The sequence below is a fragment of the Scyliorhinus canicula genome, chromosome 16, assembly GCF_902713615.1.
Source record: "Scyliorhinus canicula chromosome 16, sScyCan1.1, whole genome shotgun sequence".
Classification (NCBI taxonomy): domain Eukaryota; kingdom Metazoa; phylum Chordata; class Chondrichthyes; order Carcharhiniformes; family Scyliorhinidae; genus Scyliorhinus; species Scyliorhinus canicula.
The window spans coordinates 64,734,336-64,759,679 of NC_052161.1; the positions used below are offsets into that span (position 1 = coordinate 64,734,336).

Genomic DNA, 25,344 nt, shown 5'->3' on the forward strand with positions numbered 1-25,344 from the left:
CAGTCCTGACCTTACTGTGCTCTCACACACTGTCCCTGATCTCACTGAGTTCTCACACACTCACTCTGATCTCAGTGCATTCTCCCACACTGTCCCTGATCTCACTGAGTTCTCCCACACTGTCCCTGATCTCAGTGCATTCTCCCACACTGTCCCTGATCTCACTGAGTTCTCCCACACTGTCCCTGATCTCAGTGCATTCTCCCACACTGTCCCTGATCTCACTGAGTTCTCCCACACTGTCCCTGATCTCAGTGCATTCTACCACAGTGTCCCTGATCTCACTGAGTTCTCCCACACTGTCCCTGATCTCACTGAGTTCTCCCACACTGTCCCTGATCTCACTGAGTTCTCCCACACTGTCCCTGATCTCACTGAATTCTCCCACACTGTCCCTGATCTCACTGAGTTCTCCCACACTGTCCCTGATCTCACTGAGTTCTCCCACACTGTCCCTGATCTCACTGAATTCTCCCACACTGTCCCTGATCTCACTGAATTCTCCCACACTGTCCCTGATCTCACTGAGTTCTCCCACACTGTCCCTGATCTCAATGAGTTCTCCCACACTGTCCCTGAGCTCACTGAGTTCTCCCACACTGTCCCTGAGCTCACTGCGTTCTCCCACACTGTCCCTGAGCTCACTGAGTTCTCCCACACTGTCCCTGATCTCAATGAGTTCTCCCACACTGTCCCTGATCTCAATGAGTTCTCCCACACTGTCCCTGATCTCAATGAGTTCTCCCACACTGTCCCTGATCTCAATGAGTTCTCCCATACTGTCCCTGAGCTCACTGAATTCTCCCACACTGTCCCTGAGCTCACTGAGTTCTCCCACACTGTCCCTGATCTCACTGAATCCTCCCACACTGTCCCTGATCTCACTGAATTCTCCCACACTGTCCCTGATCTCAATGAGTTCTGCCACACTGTCCCTGATCTCAATGAGTTCTCCCATACTGTCCCTGAGCTCACTGAATTATCCCACACTGTCCCTGAGCTCACTGAATTCTCCCGCACTGTCCCTGATCTTACTGAATTCTCCCACACTGTCCCTGATCTCACTGAATTCTCCCACACTGTCCCTGATCTCACTGAATTCTCCCACACTGTCCCTGATCTCACTGAGTTCTCCCACACTGTCCCTGATCTCACTGAATTCTCCCACACTGTCCCTGATCTCAATGAGTTCTCCCACACTGTCCCTGATCTCAATGAGTTCTCCCACACTGTCCCTGAGCTCACTGAGTTCTCCCACACTGTCCCTGAGCTCACTGCGTTCTCCCACACTGTCCCTGAGCTCACTGAGTTCTCCCACACTGTCCCTGATCTCAATGAGTTCTCCCACACTGTCCCTGATCTCAATGAGTTCTCCCACACTGTCCCTGATCTCAATGAGTTCTCCCATACTGTCCCTGAGCTCACTGAATTCTCCCACACTGTCCCTGAGCTCACTGAGTTCTCCCACACTGTCCCTGATCTCACTGAATCCTCCCACACTGTCCCTGATCTCACTGAATTCTCCCACACTGTCCCTGATCTCAATGAGTTCTGCCACACTGTCCCTGATCTCAATGAGTTCTCCCATACTGTCCCTGAGCTCACTGAATTATCCCACACTGTCCCTGAGCTCACTGAATTCTCCCGCACTGTCCCTGATCTTACTGAATTCTCCCACACTGTCCCTGATCTCACTGAATTCTCCCACACTGTCCCTGATCTCACTGAATTCTCCCACACTGTCCCTGATCTCACTGAGTTCTCCCACACTGTCCCTGATCTCACTGAATTCTCCCACACTGTCCCTGATCTCACTGAATTCTCCCACACTGTCCCTGATCTCACTGAATTCTCCCACACTGTCCCTGATCTCACTGAATTCTCCCACACTGTCCCTGATCTCACTGAGTTCTCCCACACTGTCCCTGATCTCAATGAGTTCTCCCACACTGTCCCTGAGCTCACTGAATTCTCCCACACTGTCCCTGATCTCACTGAGTTCTCCCACACTGTCCCTGATCTCACTGAATTCTCCCACACTGTCCCTGATCTTACTGAGTTCTCCCACACTGTCCCTGATCTCATTGAATTCTCCCACACTGTCCCTGATCTCACTGAATTCTCCCACACTGTCCCTGATCTCACTGAATTCTCCCACACTGTCCCTGATCTCACTGAGTTCTCCCACACTGTCCCTGATCTCAATTAGTTCTCCCACACTGTCCCTGAGCTCACTGAGTTCTCCCACACTGTCCCTGAGCTCACTGAGTTCTCCCGCACTGTCCCTGAGCTCACTGAGTTCTCCCACACTGTCCCTGATCTCAATGAGTTCTCCCACACTGTCCCTGATCTCAATGAGTTCTCCCACACTGTCCCTGATCTCAATGAGTTCTCCCACACTGTCCCTGATCTCAATGAGTTCTCCCATACTGTCCCTGAGCTCACTGAATTCTCCCACACTGTCCCTGAGCTCACTGAGTTCTCCCACACTGTCCCTGATCTCACTGAGTTCTCCCACACTCTCCCTGATGTTACTGAGTTCTCCCACACTGTCCCTGATCTCAATGAGTTCTCCCACACTGTCCCTGAGCTCACTGAGTTCTCCCACACTGTCCCTGATCTCACTAAGTTCTCCCACACTGTCCCTAATCTCACTGAGTTCTCCCACACTGTCCCTGATCTTACTGAGTTATTGCACACTCTCCCTGATCTCACTGAGTTCTCCCACACTGTCCCTGATCTTACTGAGTTATTACACACTCTCCCTGATCTCACTGAGTTCTCCCACACTGTCCCTGATTCCACTGGGTTTTCTGCACCCCATGCCGAAGCATTGATCACTAAATATTCCATTTTCCCCAGGGCATGCATTCCAGTTCACACCCAATACTCCATTTGATTTATATTTCACTTCATGTCAGCACTTTCACAGAATCAGGAGAATCTTTTTTTTTCAAATTTGTAACACAATTTAATTGAATAGGAGAACTTTGCTTGTAATATGAATCAGTATAATACTGTCACATTAGTGTCTTCAATTCAATATGTGCATGCTTAAGGCTTAACTTTGGAAAAATGCTATGAATTCTGATCAAGTGAAAGTATTAATTAGTTGCGCAAAGCCTGCACAGATTCATAGTGAGAATTGTAGTGAATAATGAAGAGTTGAAAACACCAGGATTGTCTATTGCCACTCTGACTCATTGTTGAATTTCTTCTCTTTTCTATGCAGGCTCTATAGGACGTTCAAGGACAGCAAATATTTATATATGTTAATGGAGGCTTGCCTTGGTGGAGAGCTGTGGACGATTCTCAGGGACAGGTATGGTTTGAAAGAAATTGGCACAAGTGGTTAGCACGGCTGCTTTGTGGTGCCGAGGTCCCAGGTTCGATCCCGGCTCTGGGTCACTGTCCGTATGGAGTTTGCACATTCTCCCTGTGTTTGCGTGGGTTTCACCCCCACAACTCCAAAAATGTGCAGGCTAGGTGGATTGGCCAAGCTAAATTGCCCCTTAATTGGAAAAGATGAATTGGATATTCTAAATATCGTGGGGCAGCACGGTAGCATGGTGGTTAGCATCAATGCTTCACAGCCCCAGGGTCCCAGGTTCGATTCCCGGCTGGGTCACTGTCTGTGCGGAGTCTGCACGTCCTCCCCGTGTGTGCGTGGGTTTCCTCCGGGTGCTCCGGTTTCCTCCCAGTCCAAAGATGTGCGGGTTAGGTGGATTGGCCAGGCTAAATTGCCCTTAGTGTCCTAAAAAATAAGGTTAATGGGGGTTGTTGGGTTACTAGTATAGGGTGGATATGTGGGCTTGAGAAGGGTGATCATTGCTCGGCACAACATCGAGGGCTGAAGGGCCTGTTTTGTGCTGTACTGTTCTAATAAATTTATTTTAAAAAAGAATTCACTTTCAATATGCCTTTGCGTTGACCAACATGTCAGCTTTTACCAAAACTGTAGCTATTTCCAACACTGTTGGGATGGCCGATTTCTGAGTTGTTCAGCCTTTGTTCAGTGGGTAGCACTCTTATTGCCAAAGTCAGGAGTCTCTGAGTTCAACTCCTACACCAGACATTTGAGCACAAAATTGAAGCTGGCCCACCAGTACAGTATTTTATTTGGTGAATGCAAATCCCCGAAGCCATGCAAAGCTTCCTCAATTGCTGAGTTTAGGGTGATCAGTCTACCACCTAGTCTGTAGAGGAGCCACTCCTCCCTAATGTGAAGCATTATTTGTGTCGCTCCACAAGTAATGAAGAGGTTTGTACTCTGGCCCCAACGGTGGAGGTTGGCTGCACAGTGGCCCTAGCCTCTCCATGAACCTGTTTTGCAAGGACCACTGTCACCACCGGTCAGTTCAAAGCCATTGGACAAATGGGGTTTGTCAGAAGGAATTTGTCTCCCATTCCTTGATCCAAAAGATGTCTGCTGGGAGACCTTGGTCCGGAATGTTGTTCCATAGGGGCTCCGAGATTGAGCATAGGGCAGTAGGTGAGTTGAACAGGTCATCATGGAGTGGGTAGGTGAGGAGCAACATGGATAGTATCAACCAGTATGTGGGGTCCCGTCAGTCAGCAGATGTGTGAAGTGATGTTTGTGAGGACAGGAAACCAGGGGAGAGATGTTGTGCCAAAAGTTCCTGTTTCTGTTTTATGCATTCAAGGGATGTGCGCTTCACTGGCTAGGCCAGCATTTATTGAGCATCCCTTCTTGCCCTTGAACAGGTGGTGGTGAGCTGCCTTCTTGAACCACAACAGTCCCTATGGTGTAGGTATATCCACAGTGCTGTTAGGGAGGAAGTTCGAGGAATTTAAATCAGTGATAGTGATGGAACAGTGATATTTGTCCAAGACTGGATGGTGTGTGGCTTGGAGGCGAATTTGCAGGTAGTGGTGTGATGCGCATTGAGTGTCAACAAAATGTGTGTGTGTGATGACTTTTGCCAGACAAGTGCACAGTGCTCTACTGTGAAGTGTGATAGGGAAAGTGCTGAGGTCCAGGGTGTTGTTGTAGCAGTGCCCCATGTAGATCCAGAACATTTGGTTATTAGGTTGTTTCTGCTTTTGATCTTTGTTGCTGTTTCGTTTAGATGCTTTCTGATGTCGGAGTTATACATAGAGTCACTTCCAAGTTTGTTGAGTTGGGATCATGCTTTAGTTTCTGCCCCTCCACGTGGATATGCAATTCTCTTTTGACACTGGCATTCTGGGGATGAAATACACTGGGTATGGTATTAGGGAGGTTCAGTGTAGGATGCCATGTGCTACAGTAGTCCTCCAGGATTTGAGAACAGAAGGATGGAACTTGAGTCGCACAGTATATGTCATCCACACAGATGGGCTTGTGGAGCGTGGTTATTGGTAGCTGATTTGTATATATGTTGAACAGGGTTGGAGCGAGTACAGAGGTAATCTGTTGACCTGTCTTCTCCATGCCCTTTGACCTTGTCCAAGATGGACTCCGAATCATCTGTTGCAAAGGAGTCTTTCAGCAATTGTTCCAACCCAAGTGCAGTACTGAGGAACTGCGTCACGGTCAGAGGGGCCATCTTTTGCATGGGGCTTCAAATCTACCCTCTCAGGTGGATGTAAGAGGGTCTATGGCATGCTTTGAAGAAATGAGGGGCACGGGGGGTGGGGGATGGGGGGGGGGGGGGCGGAAGGCCGGGGAGTGGGGGGGTGGGGGGGGGGGGGGGGTGGGGGGACGTCCCATCTGGTGTCCTGATCGCATTTAACCCACAACCAACATCGAAAACAGGAGATTTGGATTTATTTGTGAACTTACTGTGTGAAAATTGGAGCCTGTCTTTCCTACATTGCAATAACGACCACATTCAAATGAGCTTCGTGGGTCACAAAATGCTTTGGGATGTACTGAATTTGTGAAACGAAAGCCTTTTTCACAGATATCTCAATTTTAAAACGTTTTACAGAAATTGATCTGTAACAGGTTAGACATTCATGATCGTCAGGGTATTTGTGTTTTGTGCTGAGCTATGTCAACTTTGGAAAACTCATGGGTGGCACGTGGCACAGTGGTTAGCACTGCTGTCTATGGCAGTGAGGACCCGGGTTCGAATCCCAGCCCTGGGTCACTGTCTATGTGGAGTTTGCACATTCGCCCCTTGTCTGCATGGGTTTCACCTCCACAACCCAAAATTGTGCAGGGTATGTGGATTGGCCATGCTCAATTGCCCCTTAATTGGAAAAAAAAATAATTGGGTATTCTAAATTTATTTTTTAAAAGTTTGGAAAACTCTAATCCTTTTAGCCAGATCCTAAGTTTTTCAACCAAAGGTTTAGTAACTGACCAGCCCATCTCTCGTGTCATGTTCATGTGAAATGGTAGAGAGTGTGGACCATAACCTCAGGGTGCAGTCATAAATTAGCAATAAAGGCAGTCTCCATTCACACTGGAGCTGCATATGTTTGTGTGTCGTGCTGTAATGGCATCATCTCACCAATGGTGACACTGCAGAGGGAGACAGCTGAACACCGGTGGGTTGTTTGATAAATCAAAATACGTAAGCGTGAAAAAGTACCTTTTTACCAAATTCATCTCATGTGCTGGGATTGCAAAATATTTGCAAAACTTTGATCTTCAAAAATAACACGTCGTTAAAACACAGAGCTGGTGTGACATATTAACACACAAACACACATGGTCGATCAAACCTGCTTCACCATTCAGTACTATTGTGGGTGCTCTCAAGTTCCAGCTCTACTTCTCTGCCTGCTGCCCATCTCCCTTAATTCCCTGAGAGACCAAACATCTATCCCAGCCTGAAATGCAGTCAATGATGGAGCATCCACAACACTGGTCGAGAGAATTCCCAAGATTCATAACTCTTTGAGAGAAGGAATTCCTTCCTATCTCAGTCTTAAATAAGTGGCCCCCTTATCCTGAGACTGTATTTTAAATTCTCCGACCAGCAAAAACAATCTAGCAGCATCCACCCTCCTCGAACTCAGCGAGGACAAACTAACCCTACCAACTATAACCCTCCAGCCCTCACCTTGCTCCAACTCTTCCCATGTTCCTTCTAAGCGAGACAGGAGGGGGAACAACAAAGAGCAGCCCCCCACCATCCCCCTCCCCCTCCGTCCTCCACCACAAGGATTGTCAGACAATATTAGGCCCAAATACATTTAGGATAAAGATCCCACATTCAACATTTGGTTTAACATGATATAAACTTGTTAAGTCAGGATAATCAACGATACAATCCATCACACCCACATTATTTACTTTCCTCTGAACGGAAACAATTGACTAGATCAAACAGACAACCACATGATCAACAGGGAGAAAATTCCAGGATAATAACTAAAATGCAGAAATGCAAGGCAGGTCTCAGGAGATAGGCTTCTCCACTGGCGCACAAAGAAAGCCAAAATCAAGGATGAGGCAGGATCAGGATCAATGACCACTCTTCAGGATCTCTCAAGGAATCCAACAATCGAAGGACGAGGCACCATTAATTCCACCATGCCATCGCAGCAGAACCCAGGCAGTCAGTAACTTGGGCGCCAGCCAGGGGTATGACTCAATCGACTCGACCATCCCCAACCCCTCACGACCGACATCCGGCACAGGACAACATAGGACCAATGGTCAGAAGGCCACACCGAACACACGCCTCAAAGACAGGATTACATGTGCTCCATCGACTTTTTCTAATGCAAGGACCTCCTCATATGTCTCCATTACCTCCATAAAAACGCCTCGCATCTCTTGGAATTGGGCCCTGAAGACCTGTACCCCAGAGCTGAGATTTTTTAGCCAGAACAGCATCTTTGTTGGCAGCCATCATCCATTGGTGCACACTGCTTCATCAGAGTGGGAATCCTCCATCGATGCACTCCGCACCTTCAAAGTTGAAATCATACATCGGTGCCCTCTGCACCGTCAGGGTGGGAATCGTCCGTCAGTGCGCACAGCACCGTCAGAGCGGGAATCCACCGTCATTCCGTCAGCACCGTCAAGGGGCAGCACGGTAGCATTGTGGATAGCACAATCGCTTCACAGCTCCAGGGTCCCAGGTTCGATTCCGGCTTGGGTCACTGTCTGTGCGGAGTCTGCACATCCTCCCCGTGTGTGCGTGGGTTTCCTCCGGGTGCTCCGGTTTCCTCCCACAGTCACAAAGATGTGAAGGTTAGGTGGATTGGTCATGATAAATTGCCCTTAGTGTCCAGAATTGCCCTTAGTGTTGGGTGGGGTTACTAGGTTATGGGGATAGGGTGGAGGTGTTGACCTTGGGTAGGGTGCTCTTTCCAAGAGCCGGTGCAGACTCGATGGGCCGAATGGCCTCCTTCTGCACTGTAAATTCTATGAATTGCACACCGCACTGCCAGGATGGGAACCCGCTCAAAAACAACTGTGCCATTAAAGGCAGGGCCCTGCCCCAGCTCCTTCCAGCTGCCACGAACAAGCAAGGACTTAAACATTCTAACTTGGCTCCCTCATGCAGAAACACCGACCAACAATTCTCAGGATATAGTGTAAACATTGTAAATCAAGAAAGGATAAAAAAAAGCAATGTGCACAAGGATAAAAGGACAGATACAATTGCCGATGGTCCAGTTTTATCCTACCCTATCCTGTTCCGCCACCTGCTGTCTTAAAATAACATGGCACATTTTGCTCAAAATGCAGTTCACTTGGAAATAATATTGCAGGTTAACTCGTTGAGAACAAAAGTGCTGTGAAACCTGCAAACAGGAATTTATTATTCAGATACTGAATGGTCAGGGAACTGTTAAGGTCTGGTAAAAGGCTCAAGGAGATGGAGATTTGTTTAAATCCAACTTGCTGAGCTCCAAGAGCCAGGTTCAATGCAATGAGTAGTTTTAGGTTTTAAATATGTGTTTGATGTAACTTTACAACACAGGTCACAATTTCAGCCGGAGAATCTGGTTGATTGAACAATCTAAATTAAAAGTATTCCCTTATGAAGGCTGTGATGGATGGACCCAATAGACGGCATGGTAGCACAGTGGATGGCACTGCTGCCTCACAGCAGCAGGGACCCGAGTTCGATTCCCGGCTTGGGTCACTGTTTGAGCGGACCCGGTCTGCATGTTCTCCTTGTGTCTGCGTGGGTTTCCTCCGGGTGCTCCGGTTTCTTCCCACAAGTCCCAAAAGTTGTGCTTGTTAGGTGAATTGGACATTCAGAATTCTCCCTCCGTGTACCCGAACAGGTGACAGAGTATGGCAACTAGGGCATGTTCACAGTAACTTCATTGCAGTGTTGTAAGCCTACCTGTGACACGAATAAAGAATACCCTTGTGATAATGCCCAATATACTGTCAGATAATGTAGGTGGACCAATGGAATGAGTAATTTAATGAAGCTACTGCCTGAAATAGTCTATTCCATTGCAGTACGTGGTAGAAATTCCAGTTTGCACAAACATTGCTGCGTAAACAAACTCAAATTATTCACTGATCCTTTACACTGTTCATTTTTTGTTTTAAAATATTTTTATTCATGTAATTTTCCCCGTGTCTGCGTGGGTTTCCTCCGGGTGCTCCGGTTGCCTCCCACAGTCCAAAGATGTGCAGGTTAGGTGGATTGGCCTTAAATGACCAAAATAAGTCAAATTAAGTGATAAATTGTCCTTAGTGACCAAGAAGGTTAGGAGGCGGTAGGGTAGGTTATGGGGATTGGGTGGAAGTGGGGCTTAAGTGGGTCGGTGCAGACTTGATGGGCCGAATGGCCTCTTTCTGCACTGTATGTTCTATGTATGTAATTTTCATAATTTTCACCATACAAAAGAAAAACAAGAACAACCCCAACAGTATAAAAAAAACAATCCCACCCAAATCCAGGACCACCCCTCCCATCCATCGCCTTCTCCTAAACAGTCAACAGTAAACAACTCCCGAAAGTGCATAATAAACAAACCGCAAGAATTGTAGAACCCCTCCTTCACCCCGCTCAGCCCAGACTTCACCTTGTCCAGGGTCAATAACTCCAGCAGGTCTCCCCCATCATGTTGAGGTACAGTGTGAAGAAGTTGACCTCCACCCAAACAGGACTCGCCTTCGAGCAATCAGCGAGGCGAAGGCTAAAACATCTGCCCCCCCCCCCCCCCCCCCCCCCCGCCAACGCGCCAGAAACTCGGGCCGGTCCTAAACCCCGAAAATGGATTCTAGAGGTCCGGGCTCCACATCCATATGCAAGAACCCCGAGATTGTGCTAAATACCATCCTCCAAAACCTTTCCAACTTCATTCAGGACCAAATCACGTGAACATTGTTCACAGGCCCCTCCCACATCACTCACAGACATCCACTAAAGGTAGACAAGTCTCCTGGCCCTGCTAAAGGTAGACAAGTCTCCTGGCCCTGTTGGAATGCATCCCAGAGTGCTAAAAGGGATGGCTAGGGAAATTGCAAATGCACTAGTGATAATTTACCAAAATTCATGAGACTCTGGGGTGGTTCCGGCGGATTGGAAATTAGCAAACGTGACACCACTGTTTAAAAAAGGAGGTAGGCAGAGAGCGGGTAATTATAGGCCAGTTAACTTAACTTCAGTGGTAGGGAAGATGCTGGAATCTATTATCAAGGAAGAAATAGCGAGGCATCCGGATGGAAATTGTCCCATTGGGCAGACGTTCATAAAGGGCAGGTCGTGCCTAACTAATTTAGTGGAATTTTTTGAGGGCATTACCAGTGCGGTAGATAACGGGGAGCCAATGGATGTGGTATATCTGGATTTCCAGAAGGCATTTGACAATGTGCCACACAAAAGATTGCTGCATGAGATAAAGAGGCATGGCATTATGGGTAAAGTAGTAGCATGGATAGAGGATTGGTTAATTAATAGAAAGCAAGAGTGGGGATTAATGGGTGTTTCTCTGGTTGCCAATCAGTAGCTAGTGGTGTCCCTCAGGGTTCAGTGTTGGGCCCATAATTGTTCACAATTTACATAGATGATTTGGAGTTGGGGCCCAAGTGCAATGTGTCCAAGTTTGCAGACACATGCCTTAATCCCATCCACAGACAACTCATCCTCCAGGATGCTCCCAGAGATCGCCAAAACAACCCTCCTCTCCAGTCCTCCCGCTGACCACCACCAGCAATGAAGAAGCCGACTATCGGGATGGTCGAGAAAACCTTTCTTGCAAAGTCTCAAACCTGCCGGTACCTAAAGCCTTCCCCCTGCACCAACACATGCTTCTCTTCCAACTCCTCCAGGCTCACAAAACGTCCCCAAGAGACAAATCCTTCATTTCCTTGATCCCCCTCTCATCCCACCTCCGAGGGCAGCACGGTGGTGCAGTGGATTAGCCCTGTTGCCTCACGGCGCCGAGGTCCCAGGTTCGATCCCGGCTCTGGGTCACTGTCCATGTGGAGTTTGCACATTCTCCCCGTGTTTGTGTGGGTTTCACCCCCACAACCCAAAGATGTGCAGGATAGGTGGATTGGCCACGCAAAATTGCCCCTCAATCGGAAAAAATGAATTGGTACTCTCAATTTATTTTTAAAATAAAAAAAATCCCATCTCCGAAACCTCACATCCATCCTCCCTGGCTCGAATCCATGATTCCCCCTAACTGACCTGGCCCCCAGCTTAAAATGTTGCCTAAACTGCCTCCAAATCTTCGTGGACACCACCACCGGACTCATCGAGTACTTTCCTGGGGGCATCGGAAGCGCCGTTGTTGCCAGTGCCCGCAACCCCAACCCCGTACACGAGCCCGTCTCCACCTTCACGCACCATGCCTTCCCCTCCTTGCTCCAGCCCTGCGCCTTCACCGCATTTGCTGCCCAATAATAGTACAGCAAGTTTGGGAGGTCTAACCCCCCCCCCTCCCCTCACCACTCGTCCTCTCTGCAGAACCACCCTCCTACTCCCAGCCACCATCTCCCTCCCCCCTCCCCCCAGATGAACGAGGAGAGCACCTGGTTCACCCCTCTGACAAAGCACTTTGATAAAAAAGACTGGCAGGCAATGGAATAAAAACAAGAATCACAGCAAAATGTTCATTTTAACTGCCTGCCCCCAGCCTGCCAATGACAGCGAGAGGTTGTTCCAATTTGACAGATCAGCTTTCAGCCTCCCCACCAAACTAGTAAAATTATATTTTTGGAGCAGTCCCCAATCCTGGGCCACCTGCACCCCCGAGTACCTAAAGTAGTTTGCCACCAAACGAAATGGCAGCCCTCCCACCCCTGGCAGCCCTGGCAGCACAGTAGCACAAGTGGATAGCACTGTGATTTCACAGCGCCGGGGTCCCAGGTTCAATACTCTGCTGGGTCACTGTCTGGAATCTGCACGTTCTCCCTGTGTCTGCGTGGGTTTCCTCCAGGTGCTCCGGCTTCCTCCCACAGTCCAAAGACGTGCAGGTTAGGCGGATTGGCCATGATAAATTGCCCTTAGTGACCAAAAAGGTTAGGAGGGATTATTGGGCATGGGGATAGGGTGGAAGTGAGGGCTTAAGTGGGTCGGTGCTGGCTCAATGGGCCAAATGGCCTCCTTCTGCACTGTATGTTCTGTGTTCCCTACTCCCGGCAGGGAGTGTATAAAGTACTCGCTCTTACCTAAATTCAACTTGTACTCCGAGAACATCCCGAATCTCTGAGCAGCTCCATTCTGCGTGGTTCCAAAATATACAATGGCAGATCATCGGGGTATAAGGACATCTAGGCTCTACCAACACCCCCCCGCCCCCCAATATGCCCTTCCAGAGCCCCGAGTCCAAGGGTTCTAAAGTCAATGCAAACAACAGGGGGGACATGGAACACCTCTGTGTCGTACCCCGGTGCAGTTCAAAGAACCCCGAGTTCATGCTGTTAGTGCGAACACCTGCCATCGGTTTCTTGTACAACAGCCACACCCACACCATGAACCTCGGCCCCATTCCAAACCTCTCACTGTCCTGTTTTCGGCGTTTCTTTGGGGGGGGTTCCTTTCCTTGTGGTCTTGTTCTAGACCCCCAGACCTCTGTCTCAGCTGTTTTTCAGCTTTGAACAGGTCCTGGAACAAGTTGATGAATGGCCTCCACACTTACTGGCAACCATCCTCTGACCTTCAGATAGCGAACTTGATCTTCTCCAGGTGGAGAAATTCTGACAGGTCTGCCAGCTGTGGGTGTTGCTGATCGTCAGCCAGGCAGGATTCCCCGGCGGGCAATTAGAGAAGCAAAGGCAAGGGCGTTGGCCCACTTCCCCATGAATAGTTTTGGCTGGCCCGATTCCCTGAAGACTGCCACTCTCGGGCACGGCTTCACCCTCACCCACACAACCTTGGACATCACCTCAAAGAAGGCTATCCAAACCCGAGAAGTCTGGGGCAAGTCCAGAACATGTGGCCATGTTTGACCATGCATCCCTGGCCCCGTTCACATTTATCCTCCACCTCCAGGAAGAACCTGCTCATTCGGGTTCCGGTTAGGTGCGCTCTGTGCACCACTTTCAGTTGCATGAGGCTTAGCCTTGCGCAGGAGGAGGTGGAGTTTTCCCTGCTCAGTGCTTCACTCCTGCATCCCCACTCTATTTCCTTCCCTAGTTCTTCCTCTAATTTTTCCTGTGTCTCATCGAGTGGAGAGCACTCCTTTCTAAAACTTGTATGTACAGGTCCCCACAGTTTCCCTTCCCCCGACTGTCTGCATCCAGTAACTCCTTTAATATTGTGCTTCTCGGGGTTCGTAGGTAAGCTGTCTTCTTCTTGCAGAGAAAGTTTTTGACTTGTAGATGTTAAGAGTTGTTTCTATTTGGTAGTTCCAGTCTGGCTGTCAGTTTCTCTAAGGTCGATAGGTTGTCCTCAGTGTAAAATTCTCTAACCGTTAGTGTCCCCATCCTGTCTCCACCTCTTAAAGGTGGCGTCTAGCATGGCTGGTTGAAACCTATGGTTGCCACAGGTGGGGGCCATTCTTTACGAATTCCGTGTCATCCCAGTTGGGAGCATACACATTGACAAGGACTACTGGTGCCCCATCTAGAACACTGCTGACCATGACCTACGGACTTACGGACCCTTTGGTCCATAACCGTCTTCGTCGCTGCAAACACCGTCCTCTTGCTTATCAAATGGCTACCCCCGTGGCTCTCGTCCCATAGCAGGAATGGTAGGTCTGTCCCACCCAGCCTTTCCTTACCCACTGTTGGTCCTTCTCCCTCAGGTGTGTCTCTTGGAGGAAGACTATGTCGGCTTTCATACCTTTCAGGTGGGCAAAGACTCTGGATCTTTTCACTGGGCTGTTAAGTCCCCTGACATTCCAGGTGACTATTTTGAAGGGACTTTTTGTCCATCCCCCTCCTACAGGATCAACCATACTTACCTTGTGATTGCGTCCCTTTGTTAGGGGGCCATCCAAAATGGCCACGATCACCATGCGGCCAGGCCCCTGCGCTCTGGTGTTTCCCTTTGTTTAGGGACCCTCCAAAGTGGCTGCTTATGGGGCCATCTTGTTCCACGTTTCAGAGAGTGATCTGCTGAAGCCAATCTATAACTATTACCCTCCTCGTCGTTTTGTTCCCCTCATGATTTTGATTCCCCCCTCTACCCATCTCGCTGCTCCTCCCCGCCAACACCCCCCCCCCCCCCCCCCGTATCCACCCTCTTTTGTCTACCTCCCTGCCTTCCTCCCTCCTGCTGCTATGTCTCCCTCCCCTACCACGCCAGCCAGACGCTCTCTCCCCAGTGAGAGATGCGCCACGGCCACCCTCTCCCTCATACTTCCTGGCGCTTGTTTTCCCGCCAGTGTAATGCCACCCTCCCAGAGTCGATCTAACCCCCTCTTACACCTGCTCTGCTGGTCTCTCTTCTAGCTCCTCCTCACCCACTCCTGCACTCTGCTGTTCTCATCCCCTCCCTCCTCTGAGCTGGTTCCCTGTTCATAGTGAGGTGATGCAGTCCCGCACAAAATTGCTCATTATTTTTCTTTGCCTCTTCTGTGCCTTACTCACTGCTGCCTCCCTTGCTGCCTGTCCAAACCGTTCTTACGGATGAACCCATTTGCTCTGCAGGGACAGTAAAATAATGTGATGTGACCCAGAGCCTGGCTGGGAATATCATCCCGAATCTGACCTTGCTCCTGTACAGGGTCGACTTTGCATGATTAAATTCCGTCCTGCATTTTGCCAGCTCCACCCCAATGAGTTGGTACACTCTGATTTTATGTTCCTCCCAGATGCATCCATTCGTCTGTCAAGCCCAGTGAAGGAACGTTTCTCTAGCCTGGTACTTGTGCAGATTGGCTATTTTCGCTCTCGTCTGCTCCCCGGCCTTGGGCCTGTCGATCTCCAGCGACTTGGGGTAGCTGTCCCTCCCAACCAGGTTGCCCAGTATTTGGGCCACGTCGTCAGTTGGGTCCTTGCCCTCGATTCCCTCCGGCAGGCCCATTATTAGGATGTTCTGCCGCCTCGACCAGTTCTCCTGGTCCTCGACCTTCCCTTTCAGGTCCCCAGATCACCAACAACCTCTTGATCTCGCCCTCCAGTACAACAATTCGATCACTCTGGTCCATCCATGCCTTTTCCAGCTCCCGTATCATGCTCTCTGGACTTCGAGTATCTTTCCCATGCCGTCGAGAGCTGCCTGCATGACGGCCATTATTTTACTGTCCCTGCAGAGCAGATGAGTTCATCCGTAAGAATGGTTTGGACAGGCAGCAAGGGAGGCAGCGGTGAGTAAGGCACAGAAGAGGCAACACCTCTGCCACTTTGACTGCCACTTTTACCCCTGTCTTGATGTCATCCTTCATCGCTTTCAGTTCCCTGGTTAGGAACATCTTTCCGGATCCCTTTCTCGGGATGGCCGGGTACCCCTCACTTTGTGGGTCTGCTGACCCACTTGCTCGCTGCCCCTTTCCCTTGCGTCAATTCCTGTTCTCCCTGCGGCCTCTCGAGCTGCTACTTCCTGACATTTCCGTTGTCTATGTTATCGTTGAGGATGAGGGGATGTTTTTGTCTGATTTTGCAGACTAAATTTGGTCAAAAGTGCCTATTTTGTTGTCTTGTAGGGGAGAGCCACCTGATGTGCGACTACTCAGCACATCCCCTTCACTGGAAACACCATATAATTTGTTCAACAAAATTTTCCCTGTTCCCATGAATTTGATCCCCCAGACATGATCACAAGTGGATCATGCGTAATAGCAATGTTAATGAAACTGTCAGTGTCCACCGCTGTTGGTCCAGTCAAATAACATCAACTTCTAGAATCCACATGTAAACGTGAAGATCCAGTAGTTGCTGCAGTGGGTGGACGTTTCTCTATGGGGTAAAGTGCTGAATTTCACCTTGCCCCACACCCAGACTGCAACCAATTAGAAATCACTGAACTGACGTGAACTTCCATTCTTATTCTCTTAACCTCGCAGTAAAAACTCTTTGGAATGTGGAAACTTGTTGAATAAGATTTAACTGTTTTTAACTGCGTTTATGATATTTTAACCGCATACTAAATTCATGATTGCTGCTCAACTGCGCCACTAACCCTGAACAAGTAATTTTATATTTTTGGGATTTCAAATGTCTCCATTATAAGAGATTTCACATTTTCTTGAAATAATGGGTCGGATTATCTGGCCTCCCAGCCGTGTGTTTCCCAGCGACGGGAGGCGGTGCACTGTTCAATGGTGGTGGGACTCTCTGTTTCCGCCGCTGCCAATGGGAATTCCCAATGAAGGTGCCCCATGCTGCCAGGAAATCCACAGGCGAGGGTGTGCTGAAAGTGGGAGCAGAGAATCCCGCCGCCAGCGAACGGCCGGAGGATTCTGGCCAATATCTTTGAAAAGTTTATGGAATTTTATCAATCCAGTATGTGCGTAACAATCAAATTATTTCACTATCTGTAAGAGTTTAAAATTACAAGAAATGTTTTACTTCCTAGTTTGTTTATTGTGAGAATGCTTTGTGTAATTGGTTGCTTACCACACTTGATGACATCACTGCAGCTGGACACCTGGAGATCCTCTTGGTTTGATGCCAGATTCATACTAAGGTCAAGAAAGAGGGTCTCCACCTCACAGAGATCACTAGGTTTTCGTGGGCAGGTTTCTTAGAGGTCAGTCATGAACTTCACCACTGACTGTAAGATCTGGAACATTGAAATGATTGCATAGTGCCACATAGAGGGAGAACATGATCAGCTCAGTCGAGGCTGGAACTGAACATGAATTCGACAGGACAGCCAGTTAACCCATGAACCCCCATCGAGAGATGTGCTGTGTTGTTTTTAAAATACAGCTTTTGTGTAAATTTTGAACCATGAAAACTCTTCAGGTGTTTCGCCCTCCTGGAAGTGATTGCTTCTACAATGCTGAGATTGTTTCTCTGTCTGATAGATGTACACTGTGAAAGGCTTGTGTCAAGTGAATTATTTTCCAAAGCTTCGATCTAACCACTTAAGTACTTTGAGAAACATCTGTACAGGAGGGAAGTTAAATTGTACTGCCCTTGATAAATAAATTCTTCGGCACATTTTGTCAGTCTCATGACTTACCAAAAAAATGGCATCACATTTCTGCACACATCTTTCCGAAAAAAATTGCACCATATTGAATTAGACAGCGAAGAAAAAGATCATCTGAAGAATTTGCATTTTAAAGCACACCAACATTTAGTATAGTGTAGTAACAGTAAAGTGGTTATGTTACGGAATAGGAACCATAAGGCTTGTACTAAAAATATTACCATGATCACCTAGACAGTAATTTGTTGGAATGAGTCACCTGCTCACTGTAGTTCCCGCCCAATTTTATATCATTGAAATCGATGGAATGAAAATCAGACGGGTTCTATAATAGGCAGGCAATGCTCAGGTGGTAAAGTTGCAATTTGTTCTCAATACTTCTGACTGACAGCTATCAAATAAAAAAAAACAATGGCATATTATGCCCAAAGTCCATCGAAGCATTCATAACAGACCACTGTCCATAACCAGACAAATTCCCAACTATAATGTGGCAACTTTTTTCTTGAATAATATTTTATTGACCTTTTTCCGTAGATACAAAGAAGACAATATCAAAAGGTACGTGGCACCTTTGTGTTTAAAATAATTAAACAACCATCATTTAAATTGGAATGTGTAAACAAGCCACTCAACCCATCCAGCTTGCATCATCCATCTGAGGGCCGCCTCAATCCATTTTCATTGTGTCAGGTGCTAGTCCATTGCATGGGATGACAATTCTATGTCTGGTATACTTATGTCTCAAATTCCTAGGCTGTGGTTTCTGGAGTTTATCATCGTGTCCTTTAATTTATGATCCAAAGTCCACCTTCTCCCACTCCCCCATAACCTCCATTATCTCGACAGCCTGGCTATGACTGTGTACATACAATGTATTGGTACAGTACAAACTCTTACCACAGGTTCCCGCCTCCAATCCATTCAGGGAGGAGCTAATTCCTTTTAAACAAATTGACTAAGTTTTGTGAAGGGCTGAACTTGATACGGTTGCATTGAGTCTCTACGATAATATTGCATGCAGTGACATCCAGGAGTGAAACAATTCAGCCAGGTCCCTCATGATACCGAACACTATCTCATAATCTACATTCTGATAATATTTGCAAATGGAGTGTGCACGTATGGCATCGACGTGGAGTCCACTATATCGTACCATTGCCTGGCTGCACCACCAGCTGCATCTCATGCCAACCTGAGCCATAAAACTAATATACCAAGTGTAGATCTGTATGTCTGGGGCAATTCCTCTGGTGTAATATTTGCCTTTTGATATTTTTCTTGCAGAGGTTCATTCGACGACGCGACCACGCGTTTTTACACAGCCTGTGTGGTGGAAGCCTTTGCCTATTTGCATTCCAAAGGAATTATTTACAGGGACCTCAAGCCAGAGAACCTAATCCTTGATCATCGGGGTTATGCTAAATTGGTGAGTGTTGGAAGGCTGAGGTTTATTAAAAAGAGCCATTCTTTTATTAACTCTCACAATGCCATTGGAGGGTAAGAAATTTGAAGCATCCTTGGCTGGTTATTTAAGCTTGTGGTTCATAAACTGAATCACACACTACCTGGAAGTTGCAAGTATATACTGATATATTTAGAATAAATAAATAAGCACTTGGAAAATAAACTGTTCAATTTTACTTCCTTCACTGTACATCACTCTCTATTTCAACTATTTTAGTTTTGTTTTCATTGTTTCCCTACTTGGTTCTTCTCACTGATTCAATTTTTAGCCTTAACATTTAATTATTTTACTTCTCTCTGCCCAAATGACCAACAGGAATGTGACTGTCATAACCTAAAAACTTGGGTTTAATGGCTGGTCAATAGCACCAGAGGACAGTTTTCCTGAGAAGTTGAGGCCCGAGAATCAGGTTTGTGTTCTGGCCACTACACGGCAGGGATGTTTCCTTCCCTATCTTCTATTTCCAGCATAATTTCCTGAAACTAGAGAAAGGCAGGCCTCAACCCATCTGGTGTCAGGATTCTGCCCACTTTGCCCATCAGCTGATCGTTGGTGCAATGGTTCGCGTAACGAAAGTCAGATGAATTTAAGCAAAATAGGACAGATGGTGGAATCTTTGGCTCTAGTTCTGACAAAGAGAGAAAGGACTCTAAACGTTATCCCTGCTTTCTCTCCTCATTGATGCTGCCAGACCTGCTGAGCTTTTCCAGCGTACATGAGCTAGATTGACCTCCCTCCTCGGCTGGGAGGAAATCAGCTGCCATCACTGTTAGGGAAACAGCATGGATGAATTCCCATCCATTCACCTCATCACTTGGTGCAACCTAGAAAAATGAAGACTGACCTTCATCTCGATAAAATGTCTAAGTCAAACATTAACCAGTGATTTTGTTACTTCTGAACAGTGTTTTGTTGCAAATGACAGCCCAGAAGGACTTTACAGTCATAAATTAAAGGTGGTTGTCTGTGTGATTAGGTGGACTTTGGGTTTGCCAAGAAAATAGGGTTTGGGAAGAAAACATGGACATTCTGTGGGACTCCAGAATACGTGGCTCCAGAAATCATCTTGAACAAAGGCCATGACATATCTGCAGATTACTGGTCACTGGGAATCCTCATGTATGAACTCCTAACGGGCAGGTGAGACAATCTAGAAAGGATTTACTCTACCAATTATAGTAATATTTACAGTAATTATATATAACTTCTTATTCTGCTCCTCCATCATGACATATTACAAGGTTCCTGTGTATTGCACACACTTCTTATCACACTTTAGCAGTCATTCCGAAAGGCCTACTTTAGTGCACACTGTGGGCTGCAGTGACTATTTTACCCTTCTAATCCCACACTATTTCTCAAACTGAGAAGAGGCTACAATTGGTACTGCACACAAAAGTTTCTCAGATGCATGGAAACGCAAGTCAACCTCCCTCGTACGGTCCATCTCTGACTGATACCAAACATCACCCCAGGACATGTACGAGTTCATATGTTAGCCGCAACTACTGTTTTTCCAATGCATATAAGCATTCTCGACAGGAACCATAGCACCATAGAAATGTTATTGTGCAGAAAGAGGCCATGCAGCCCATTATGCCAGTGTTGCCCAAAAAAGAGAAAAAAGAAACTCGACGCTCATTTTAATCCCATTTTCCAGCATCTAGTCCACAGCCTTGCAATAGAGCAGTTCTGGTGCAGATCCAGGTATCTTTTAATGAGTTGAGCATTTCGATGTCCACCACCTACTTAAGCAGTGAAAAATGTTTTTCCCTCAATTCCTATCTAATCCTTCCACCAATTACCTTAAATCTAAGGTGCCTGATAATTGACCCCTCAGCTAGGAGGAAACCAGTGTTTTCTATCTACCCTGTCTAGGCCCTTGATAATGTTGTACATCTTCAATTAGGTCACCCCTTAGCCTCTCCGAAGGAAAACAACACTTTGCATATCCAATCTCTTCTCGTAGCTATAATTTTGTATCAATGTTACAAATGCAACCTCAATTCGCCTTTAAATATTGATGAACACAGTTGGGAGCAGCATCGCCTCAGATTCCGAGGTTTGTGGTTCACGTTTCGCGCCAAGACATCAGCACACCACCCAGGCTAATATTTCAATATGTCGCTGAGGAGAACCTTTCAGATGCGACAGTAGGGCCAATATTCCAACTGTCAGCTCGAGTGGCACAAACTGAAAAAAAAAGCAAAGGAGTTCTCTCTGGTGTCCTCGTCACTAATGCTGACCAGATGATCATTTGTTGCACTCCTGTTTGTGGGATCTTGCTGTGTACAGAATTACATGCAACAACCAACATGACTGTGGGGAGGGGCAGGGGGGAGGAGGTGGAGGCGGTGGGGGGGGAAAGATTAATCAGCTATTTCCTCTTGTGTGCTGTTGACCAGACTTTGTGCACAAACAGGCTGCTGTGTTTGGCCATGGATAGAAGTGAATAATACTCAGGAATAATTGAGACACACAGAGGATGTGAAGTGGATTATGTAATTGTGAGCTATTTCTTGTGAAAACCGGGAAAGGTTTTCCGTTTCTGAGGGTATGAAACAGGCATCATGTTGAAGAAAATCGGACAGGGAGATAGAAGGAAGTATGGAAATTAATTTACGAGGGCGGTGCATTGGTTAGCACTGCTGTCTCACGATCCGAGGACCCGGGTTCGATCCTGGCCCTGGGTCACTGTCCATGTGCAGTTTTCACATTCTCCCCGTGTCTGCGTGGGTCTCACCCCCACAACGCAAAGATGAAGAGGTACAGGGGAGGTGGATTGGACAGACTAAATTGCCCATTAATTGGGAAGAAAAAAAATTGGGTACTTGAAATTTATTTTTTAAAAATAAATTAATTTAACTGTGTATTTGAAAGGACAGGCCTGTATTTATTATTTGGCGGTGGTGGTGGTGGTGGTAGGGAGGTGGTGGTAGGGAGGGGGGTGGGGGGGGGGGGGGGGGGGGAGGAGACATGGGGGAGGAGATTTGTTGTAGTGATGGTGTGAAATTCTTTCTAATTCCGCGTCGCCTCTTGGTCTTTATAAAAGCCCACCCTTCTCAGGTCCGGATCCCATGAAAACGTACAACATAATACTTCGTGGGATTGACATGATTGAATTTCCAAAGAAGATTACCAAAAATGCTGCTAACCTCATCAAGAAACTATGCAGGTGAGCTCCCACCAGGATTGGTCATAGCACGGACGTGAAAGAACCCAATCATCCAAGGGTGGAGGCACAGTTGTTAGCACTGTTGCCTCATAGCATGGGTTCAATTCCAGCCTCGGGTGACTGTCTGTGTGGAGTTGGCACTTTCTCCTCCTGTCTGCGTGGGTTTCGTCCGCGTGCTCCTGTTTCCTCCCACAGTCCAAAGATGTGCAGGCTAGGTGGATTGGCCATGCTAAATTGTCCCTTAGTGTTCAACAGTTAGCTGGGGTAATGGGGATAGGGTGGGGGAGTAGGCCTTGGTAGGGTGCTCTTTCAGAGGGTCAATGTTGACTCAATGGACCAAATGGCCTCCTTTGCACTATAGGGATACTATGGCAACTGGTCAGAGTCAGATATCTCTTTGACCAGTTGCCTGCTTGACAGTTAGAAGAGAGGTCATCCCTCCCCTCCTGTCACGTTAATTTGTTTCCGGGGTTGAAGCATAAAACACGAATGTAAGAAAAGGTCAACGTATTGAAGCGGGATTGTACTGTTGAAAAATGTACCTCTGCTCCTCTTAACAGGGACAATCCATCAGAAAGACTTGGGAATTTGAAAAATGGAGTTAAAGACATTCAAAAGCACAAGTGAGTCTTTCGTTCATGGCAACTATGTACAATATTGTGTTAGACTTATGGCAATCTACTTAACTATGTAAGTGTAATGTAACAAAGAGACACCTTTTTATTTATAATACATGGGACTATTCAACAGAGCTAGTGCACCCATTAGTTGTACATTTAAATTTAATAATTTTATATGTTCACTTAGTGAATGCCTCATTTATTTTTCCCCTTTTTGCTATTCATAGAATCATCCAACACAGAAGAGGCCCTTTGGCCCTTCAAAATCTTCACTGACAGAAACAAAATTCTGAAGCTACACTAATCCCACTTCCCATCACTTGCACCATAGCCTTGAATGTTATAACATTTCAAATGCTTATCCAAGTACTTTTTAAAGATTGTGAGGTTTCCCATCTCACACTACCTTCCCAGGCAGTGGATTCCAGACTCCCGCCACCCTCTGGGTGAAAAGGTTTTGACTCAAACCCCTTCTGAGCCCCCTGCCTTACACCTTAAAATAATGCCCCCTTGTTATTGACCTTCAACTAAGGGGAACAGCTCCTTTCAACCCACCTTGTCCAAGCCACTCATAATCTTGTACATCTCAATCAGGTCCCCTCTCAGCCTTCTTTGCTCCAAAGAAAACAACCCGAGCTTATCCAGGTTCTCTTCATAGCTCAGATGCTCCATCTCAGGAAACATCCAGGGTGAATCTCCTCTACACCCCCTCCAGCGCAATCACGTCCTTTCTATAGTGCGGTGAGCAGAACTGAACGTGGTGCTCCAGCTGTGGCCTAGCGAAAGTCTTGCACTGCCACATCATAAACTATGACAAGAGCTAGTTGTCAAACATAGTTCTAGATTCAGTTTTAATGATGTATTTCCTTGTTCAGCAATATTTATGAAGGTTCAATTAAAATGACTGAGTCTTTATTAACATTCACATTAAATTACTGCTGCTAGTTTAAAAATGTTGAAAGCTGAAAATAAATGGCAGAGGTTTAACACTGACCGAGAATCATTGGGATTCATTTTCATCTTCAACAACTCGGGTGGCATGAGGACTAAACTTGATTTTAAAATAATGTAGTTGGAAATATGTCAGTTGTGATTTTTGGATGAATGTCAATTCAAGCATTTTAGATTCCCACCCACAGGAGCTGCCTGCTTTTGGCTACGCAGGATAATGCAAGATCAGTTCAGCTCCATAACTTTTTTTTTATAAATTTAGATTACCCAATTATTTTTTCCAATTAAGGGGCAATTTAGCGTGGCCAATCCACCTACTCTGCATATTTTTGGGTTGTGGGGGCGAAACCCACGCAGACACGGGGAGAATATGCAAACTCCACACGGACAGTGACCCAGAGCCGGGATCGAACCTGGGACCTCAGCGCCGTGAGGCGGTTGTGCTAACCACTAGGCCACCGTGCTGCCCCCAGCTCCATAACTTGCTGGTTGCTGCCAGCACATCTCTCATCATATGCCGGGAGTATGGGGAAAAGGCAGGGAAATGGCACTAAGCCATTATTCTCATTTGGAGAGCCGGTGCTGGCATGATAGGCCAAATGTCCTCCCTCTGCACCGTAACAATCCTGTGATTCAGAAGTATCAATGTACCAGCAGCTGCTGAGGTCTTTCTCATTGCCTCATATTTCTATCCCGGACCTGACCCTAATAGTTGCTAGGACACTGGACAATAACCCCAATATTTGTAATTAATTTTTAAAACTGTGAGGAAAGGATACTTCACTCCAGATGTGACTTCATGCACAAATAGGAATTTGGGGCGGGATTCTCCGAAACGGGGGCTATGTGTTGATGCTGGCGTAAACACCGGTGTGTTTCACGCCGCGTCAACGGGCCCCTAACCCAGCGATTCACTTACTTGAAGGGGGCTAGCAGAGCGCCAGAGTGCTCTGTGTGGCTCCGCCTGCTGATACGGGGCCCTGCACTTCCGGCCAGAAGTCTGCACAACATGGCCTGCCCACACAACGCACCGGCCCGCATAACATAGGTCCGCTGTCCGCTGATCGGTGGCCCCGGATCGCGAGCCTGGCCGGCCTGGAGGCCACCTTCCGGCAAAGGATCCCCCCACCAGGGCGGCTGGAGACTCAGCCTGCAGCCACCAGTCCTCAGTGAAAATCACCCTAAACATGCAGATTACTATTTCTTGACACCTGTTACACTTTAAGATCTCAAAGGACCAGATCTTAGAGACAAAGAACACACGCACGAGACCATCTGTTGACTTGCAGTGTGCCGGCTTTAGAAGCTCTAAGCACTATTGTTTTTGCATAAAATGAAAATGCTTAAATGTTTCACAAATTTGCAATAAAGGACATTTATTTTCCTCCAGGTGGTTTGAAGGTTTTAACTGGGAAGGATTAAGGAAAGGCACTTTAACACCTCCAATCGTATCTAGTGTAAGTATACAACCCTGTTCTATTTCTTTTTCACCATACCTCCAAATGTTACTGCTGTGCGTTTTATTCCATGAGTTCTCTGCTGTTGTTTGTCAGTTAATAGCTACATGACTTTGAGGGTTCTCGTGTAGGGAACTTCACTTCACACAAGTGAAGGGTAAAAGGTTGGTCTCTTTAAATCGCTCCATCATGTCATCTTTGTTTTTATTGAAAGGAATCTAGGGATTTTTTTTCGCTACATTGA

General features: G+C 47.1%; 1 protein-coding gene across 4 annotated transcripts in view; it reads left to right on the plus strand.

Moving 5' to 3' along the window:
- prkg1b (protein kinase cGMP-dependent 1b) overlaps window positions 1-25,344 on the plus strand; it is a 977,647-nt gene that overhangs the window by 944,268 nt on the left and 8,035 nt on the right. For 2 of the 4 annotated variants that reach the window (XM_038822053.1, XM_038822051.1), the window contains exons 12-18: window positions 3,233-3,322; window positions 17,967-17,990; window positions 18,717-18,858; window positions 19,874-20,037; window positions 21,950-22,072; window positions 22,633-22,695; window positions 25,034-25,100. In XM_038822053.1, the coding sequence (XP_038677981.1) occupies window positions 3,233-3,322; window positions 17,967-17,990; window positions 18,717-18,858; window positions 19,874-20,037; window positions 21,950-22,072; window positions 22,633-22,695; window positions 25,034-25,100 (673 nt within the window). The remainder of the gene's footprint in view (window positions 1-3,232; window positions 3,323-17,966; window positions 17,991-18,716; window positions 18,859-19,873; window positions 20,038-21,949; window positions 22,073-22,632; window positions 22,696-25,033; window positions 25,101-25,344) is intronic. The other 2 variants (XM_038822054.1, XM_038822052.1) reach the window with 1 other exon arrangement.